The sequence below is a fragment of the Myxocyprinus asiaticus genome, chromosome 2 (genome assembly GCF_019703515.2).
Source record: "Myxocyprinus asiaticus isolate MX2 ecotype Aquarium Trade chromosome 2, UBuf_Myxa_2, whole genome shotgun sequence".
Taxonomy (NCBI): Eukaryota; Metazoa; Chordata; class Actinopteri; order Cypriniformes; family Catostomidae; genus Myxocyprinus; species Myxocyprinus asiaticus.
Window position 1 is genome coordinate 18402672 of NC_059345.1, and position 7654 is coordinate 18410325.

General features: G+C 36.0%; 1 protein-coding gene across 4 annotated transcripts in view; it reads left to right on the forward strand.

Moving 5' to 3' along the window:
* LOC127415075 (echinoderm microtubule-associated protein-like 3) overlaps positions 1 to 5569 on the forward strand; it is a 67506-nt gene extending 61937 nt beyond the window's left edge. For all 4 annotated transcript variants that reach the window (XM_051653606.1, XM_051653595.1, XM_051653584.1 and 1 more), the window contains 7 exons: positions 703 to 770; positions 890 to 978; positions 1374 to 1471; positions 1676 to 1763; positions 1858 to 1956; positions 3409 to 3539; positions 3942 to 5569. In XM_051653606.1, the coding sequence (XP_051509566.1) occupies positions 703 to 770; positions 890 to 978; positions 1374 to 1471; positions 1676 to 1763; positions 1858 to 1956; positions 3409 to 3539; positions 3942 to 4151 (783 nt within the window). In that variant the 3' untranslated portion in view covers positions 4152 to 5569. The remainder of the gene's footprint in view (positions 1 to 702; positions 771 to 889; positions 979 to 1373; positions 1472 to 1675; positions 1764 to 1857; positions 1957 to 3408; positions 3540 to 3941) is intronic.
* The last annotated feature ends 2085 nt before the right edge of the window (positions 5570 to 7654 follow it).

Below are 7654 nucleotides of genomic sequence, written 5' to 3' on the forward strand. Positions count from 1 at the left end.
CCATCCACTGAACTGCCGCTCACTGGATGTTTTTTGTTTTTGGCACCATTCAGAGTAAATTCTAGAGACTGTTTTGTGTGAAAATCCCAGGAGATCAGCGGTTACAGAAATTTTCAAACCTGCCCGTCTGGCACCAACAATCATCCATGCAATTATCTAATCATCCAATTGTGTGGCAGCAGTACAGTGCATAAAATCATGCAGATACGGGTCAGGAGCTTCAGTTAATGTTCACATCAACCATCAGAATGGGGGAAAATGTGATCTCAGTGATTTCGACTGTGGCATGATTGTTGGTGCCAGATGTGCTGGTTTGAGTATTTCTGTAACTGCTGATCTCCTGGGATTTTCACACACAACAGAATTTACTCCGAATGGTGCCAAAAACAAAAAACATCCAGTGAGGGGCAGTTCTGTGGACGGAAATACCTTGTTGATGAGAGAGGTCAACAGATAATGGCCAGACTGGTTTGAACTGAAAGTCTACGGTAAATCAGATAACCGCTCTGTACAATTGTGGTGAGAAGAATATCATCTCAGAATGCTATTCTGAGATACAGGTTGGTACTGTTTTGGCGGCATGAGGGGGACCTACACAATATTAGGCAGGTGGTTTTAATGTTGTGGCTGATCGGTGTGTATATATATATATATATACTGTAACATGAAGATGCATTTGACTTAAATCTTTTTATATTTTAGGAGTCTGGTCTGTGCGCTGATTTCTGTCCCAATGGTGCTGTTGTCTCTGTTGGATTAAGTACTGGAAGGTAAAACATTAATTTACAGCACAGCCAAGAACAATTACCTCTTCAGTTTTTCTGTGTGCTTGTGAAAGTTTCCCTTTTTCATGGCTTTATGATGGTTTGTTAACCCTTCACCTATATAGATGGGTTGTACTGGATCTGCAAACCAAAGAAGTGGTATCAGACTTGACTGATGGCAATGAGCAGTTATCCGTAATGAGATACTCACCAGGTCAGAGCTCAATAAAATCATTGTAGAATAATAATGGGCACAGTAGTAAATAGAACAGAAATAGTACTGAATAATATTGAGTTCTGTGACTAAGTTCTGTTAGGTAGAAATGTTTGCATTTACTCATTGTTAGTTTCATAATTACAACACTCACTGACTGGTTGCACAGACAAACTTACTGTAAGTAAATGTAAAATTACTTTCATTTGAAATATAATCAAAATGCATTACTTGTTCTGATATTTGTAATATAACGTGTTTGCTTGTGGCACATAGGGCATTTAGAAGTTTTTCAATATGGCAGCTACTGCATGTATAGATATTTTTAATGACTACAGCTCTCTTAAGTCTTTTTACAGTCAGTAGCTTATATTTTACTGCTTGCCCAAATACAGATGGCTGCTTTTTGGCAGTTGGTTCCCATGACAACCTCATCTACATTTACAACGTCACAGAGGGAGGCCGGCGCTACACACGATTTGGAAAGTGCACAGTAAGCAAAGCATGCTGGGTCTGATGCGGGTCAATTATCCGAAATTATATAAAACTTTTATGGTGGTTTGAGGTGGCATTTTGATGTGCTTTTTGTGGTATTTTGGTGCATATAATAGCTTTGTGTGGTTTATAACAATGTATTTGTGTTAAAGAGCATGTTAGGTTGTGTGGATATAACTCTTCTTTGTGTGTAACTCTGCAGGGACACTCCAGTTTCATTACTCACCTTGATTGGTCCAAAGATGGAAAATACATCATGTCCAACTCTGGCGATTATGAAATTCTTTACTGTAAGCACATGTATGCATGTAAATGGTCCCACTTATGCAGTCTAGAAGTAAATGAGTGAAATTAATTATGCATTTGAACTGTTTTTGGGAAAAGGGGATGTCGCAGGTGGCTGCAAGCTTTTGAGGAACCGGTTTGAGAGTAAAGATCGAGAGTGGGCATCCTATACCTGTGTGCTCGGCTTCCATGTCATGGGTGAGATACAATCATCCAAACTGTTTTCAGTTATTAGTGACTATTGCTGTTGCTCACACTTAGGGTTAGGAATTTAAACAAACACCTAACCCTAAGTATTTAACTTTTGTTGTGTAATGTGTCCAGCACTGTTTTTTGCTACGGACATATGTAAATGATACCTCAAATCATTCAGCTTGTGCTATTACTTTTCTAAGCAATTGAACTGACTGGTGGACTATAAAACAAGCAATACAATCTCATATATTAAATTGAAGGAGGGACCCAAACCATATGTAGGGATCAGAATATCATAGAGAGCAGGGGGGGTGGGCTCTTTTGACCTGAACTAATAGCACTGAGGAAAGTCACCTGCACCTGAAACGTTTGCTGTGTTGGAGTAAAACTGATACAGATCTAGCATATTGTGGTGTATGTTTTTTTTTTTTTAACAACAATAGCTTGCAGGCTTTTTGCATATATTACCAATAAGCAACCACCCAGAACACCCTAACAATGTTCTAGCAACCACCTAGAACACCTTAGCATCATGGTGGCGACATTTGTACAAGCAAACACCACTAACATTTTCTTTAGAAAATGTAAAAAAAAAAAAAAGAAAAGAAAAAAATATATTGTTTTTTTGTTAATAAATAAATAAGTAAATAAACCTCTTGCATATGCACACAGCATATTTCCCTAATGTGCTATGCAAGTTTTGGCAAAAATCTGAATTTAAGAAATGGTTGGAATTAAATATTTTAAATTGGAATTTGAATTGGAATAGCAGGAAGAGCAATTTACTGAATTGCATTTCAAATTTGACAATTCAACCCAGTTGCACAAAAAAGGAATTTAATTAGTCCTCACTGACAAATTTTGACAAATTATGCATATATTTTTTTCCCTTATATGTAGAATACATTTTTTCTCAACTGATTTCAGTACTGTCAAAAATATTAACAGCAATTAAAACAGATTTTAATTTCAGATTTTAATTTTGTGATAGAGCACAACAAAAGTTTCACCACATTGTTTTCTTACTTAAATACTGACTTCAAAATTTGAATCTATAGATTATAATATATTAAGTAAATTAGTGCTTTCTGGGAAATTAAGTGTTGTTCTATAGTGGTCCATAGAATGAAAGTTAATCTATGAAATATAATGAAAAATATTAATTACATATTGCTTAAGGTGGCCTTTCAAACATTGATTTTATATCATATAAAATTGATTAGAAACCAGTATCTATGTTTCTGTAAATACCCTGTATGTTGTGAGATTCATATTGAAAAATGTATTATTATCTAATGTATTATTTAAAACTGTAATTCAAATTCAGAAATTGAATTGGAACTTTAAAGGCTTTCTCTAAATTCCATTCCAAATGGCGTACAATTATGGTACTATCAATTGTATATGTGAGCCTATGCTATCAGTCTTTCTAAACACCCTTTAAATGCTCTGTAGGTGTGTGGCTTGAAGGGTCAGATGGGACAGACATCAATGCCTTGTGTCGCTCTCACAGTGAGAGCATAGTGGCAGTGGCTGATGACTTCTGTAAAGTTCATCTGTTCCAGTATCCCTGTCCCAAACCAAAGGTTAGTCAATGCCTGATATATTCACTGAGACTCAATAGAATTTGTGTGTTTTAGAATGGAAATCAAATGAAACAATGCATTCATATAATACATAAACTGATCAGCCACAACATTAAAACCACCTGCCTAATATTGTGTAGGTCCCCCACATGCCGCCAAAACAGCGCCAACCCGCATCTCAGAATAGCATTCTGAGATGATATTGTATATTAGACAGAGAATGCTCAACAATACATTGAGGAAATAGGCTAAATATTGTATGTTATGCTGAGTTAGAAAATACAGATTCATAATTCACATTTTTACTATATCAGATAACTGTTGTACGTCAGAAAAAACAAAACAAACTGTTATTACAATACTGCAATGGATTAATAATTTATTCCCCTACTTCTATCTCAGGCACCAAGTTATAAGTATGAGGGCCATGGCAGTCATGTGACCAATGTACGCTTTACGCTTAATGACAGTCATCTTGTGTCATTGGGTGGGAAAGACACCTGCATCCTCCAGTGGCGAGTTAAAAGGGGGGGGACTGGAGACAATAAGGAACATGTGCCCTCTTCCTCTCCGGTCTGCTCTTCCTCTGTCTCTTCACAAAATGGAACATAGACACAACGTGAATCAAGAACCATAAAGAGAGAGAACGAGAAATGCATAAAGATATTCTAAGAGATGAAACTAGGATGAAACATCTTAATGCTCAGTCTGTTGTGACATAAAGCATTTGGAAGGTTCTGCCAGCTTTTGTGAAATATGTCACAGCGTTCTTTTACCATTGAGAAGTAAGAACTAATGCAGAGCTATTCACTACCTACATTTCGGTGTAAACTTATGTTACAATTTACCACATGTTGCTGTGTTGTGACTTTACAAACAACTACAACAAAAATATGTTTTGTGTGTCAGATATTTGGGTGAATCTTACATGTCATTGTTCACCCCAAAACAAATATATCAAATAAGAAATTATATTTTTCAATACAGCCGCAAGCAGTGATTATTGGGGTCCAAGCATGAGTGGAGAACATGTACTCCAAAATAACCAAATTTGAGAGAAAAAAATCCTGTGGATACAGTTGTTTTGGTGAAGACTTTCTTCTTATGAAGTCGATATTTTGGGTCTATTAGTATTTTTTTATTATTATTATTTTAATTACATTTAAGCACATTTTCCCTTCAAATTCCTGTACTGTGGGGAAAAAAATTAAGTACTGCAATACAGTAATGAAAATCATCCTGTTCAGTCAATAGTTTTTTTTTTTGTTGTTTTTTTTATTGAAATCAGCTTCAATTAAATTCATTAAAACAAATACTGCCATGCATGCTTACAATATCACTTTTAAAATGTACTTTACAATTTAGGTAGTACATTTTTTCGCATTACGGTAGGCTGCTGAGAATTGAGTTGATGTGGTGGTCATTAATTGTCATGAAAATAATGTCACATTGCAAGAATTCTTAATGGTCCTAAACGAGGCTTCATTTTCTTTATGCAAAATATAATTTCTTATTTCTTTGAATTTTAAAGGGGAAATATGAACCAGACATTTCCTGAAAGATTCACCCATTTCTTTTAACAAATTGCCGGTTACTTTAAAATATTTGTACATTTTGTCTCAGAGGTTAGATTATGTTGTTCTGTAATTTCAAAGCATCATGAGAATGTTTTGAGATAATACATTTATCAAGCTTTTCTAAATGCACTGAGGTTACGTCATTGAGATTGGGCTTTTTACTGCAGATTTTAAACCCTTCCTCGTGTTTACTTTTCATCTACTATGTTCTTTCTGGCCATTAAATACTACATGCATAAATATGTCATTAATGATATTATAAAGTATAAGTCATTTGTCTCTGTGAAGCATGCTGTTATGCTCAGTAGGAAAATCAGTGCTTTAATTTCTGTTAGGAATGTGACTAATGTCCTTTTTTATGGATCAAATCAACACTTCACAGTTTAAACAATGTGAAATTGTGTGTTATTGTTTCATCAATAAATATGTCTTGAAGTAAGCATGTTTTTGTCTGTATGTAGATGTGCTCCCAAGTTTAACAAATAAATGTGGTTGACTGAAGTGAGCTGTAGGACAATTTAGCCTAAGCATCACAAAACATCTTAGCATTATCTAGTGGGCAATTTAAGAAATAAGCATTTTGAAAACTTGAGACTGTGACGTGGTTTTTTCATCTATAGAGGGCAGTATTGCACCAAATTTCGCTGTCCTAACATGGTTGTCTTCTATGGAGTTTTTCATGTTCCAACACGTATCGCCAACCGCGCCAATTTGTCTTTACTTTTTTTTTTTTTTTTTTGGGAGTATTAGTGAAATAATCAAACACACTATCATACTCACTGGCTTTTAGTGTACATGAAAGTGATTTTATTGTTCCTTAAAAGGGATAGTTCACTCAAAAATGAAATTCTCTCATCGCTTACCCTCGTGCCATCCCAGGTGTGTATGACTTTCTTTCTCCTGCTAAACACAAACAACGATTTTAGTAGAATATTTCAGCTCTGTATGTCCTCATAATGCAAGTGAAAAGGTACCAACATTTTGAAGCTCCAAAAAGCACATAAGGCAGCATAAAAGTAATCCATAAGACTCCAGCGGTTAAATCCACATCATCAGAAGCGATATGATATGTGTAGGTGAGAAACCTCAATATTTAAGTCCTTTTTTACTATAAATCTACACTTTCAATTTCTTCTTTGTTTTTCTGTGATTTGAATTCTTTGCGCATAGGAAGGTAGGAGAATTTATGGTAAAAACGGATTTAAATATTGACCTTTTTGACTGTTTCTCACCACACCTATCATATCGCTTCCAATCCTCAAGAACGCAAGTACCGAGAATGCATAAAATTACCTGGATGTGTTCTTGAAAAGGCCAACTATCAAGGATGCATCAGATGGTGACTTGTGGACAAGAACCCAGTACTACGGTGGCAGGAAAAGGACATTTATCATTGTGTTTTTCCCCACTATATCATATATCATGGTTTTACCACAAGAGTTCCCCGCTGTAAACTCGCGAAAGTCTGACTGCTCGTGAGAGTCGTTATACTCCGTCAACATTTGTTGTTTTGTTGGGCATTATTATAATATAGTAATAAACACATGGATGAAACAAGTGTTTACAGACTTTATTATTTTAACGTGTAACTAGTCCTGCTAAACCTCAATGGTGTTATGACAATAATGCTGTCCATGTGATAACACTGTGTAACACTTTTTTTTTTTTTTTTTCCTGGGTTGTAAGTGTTATTTCCTAATTGTTTGAATCATTATTCCCTACAAACTTTGCTTTTGTGACCAGGACAGTGATATTTTGAAATGTACCTATTTCCAATGAGAAAACGGGGGAATTGATGTCTTTTCGTTCACATAAAGTCAGAAAAAAACAACATATGAATCCAAATTAACATGTATTTATACTAAAGTAATATTCAAAGCACACTACCACAGGCGGGACTGGCCACAGCGGACCGAGTTCTCTGTGGGGAGGAACAACGTCAAGTGGGAGCCACTGGTGGACCCCCGGAAGGTGCTGATGCCACCAATGCACATCAAATTGGGCCTTATGAAACAATTTGTCAGAGCTCTAGATAAGGAGTCGGCAGCCTTCAAGTACCTTCAAGACTTCTTCCTTGAGCTGTCATGAGGCAAAGGTCAAAGCCAGTGTCTCCACTGGACCACAGATAAAGAAGGATTTTGGATTCATGTGTTGTTTTTTTCTGACTTTGTGAACGAAAAGACACAAATTCGCCCGTTTTCTCATTGGAAATGGGTACATTTCAAAATATCACTGTCCTGGTAACAAAAGCAAAGTTTGTGGGAAATAATATCCATTTTCTCTTGAGGCATAGGCAATTAGGAAATAACACTTACTACCCAGAAACAAAAATTGTGTTACATAGTGTAATCCCAGAAGTTCTCTCACTGGCTTCAAATGTGCTGTAACGGTTTATTGCGGGAAGATCACAGCACATATCAAAGCTGGCAATAGATGAGTTCTTGGTCGTCCTGTCCTTCTGAGTTCATTCTTCCAAGGTGGCTTGACAAGATCGGTCTCCACGAGAATGCAAGTCCATTCTTAGTGTTCTTAGAACTG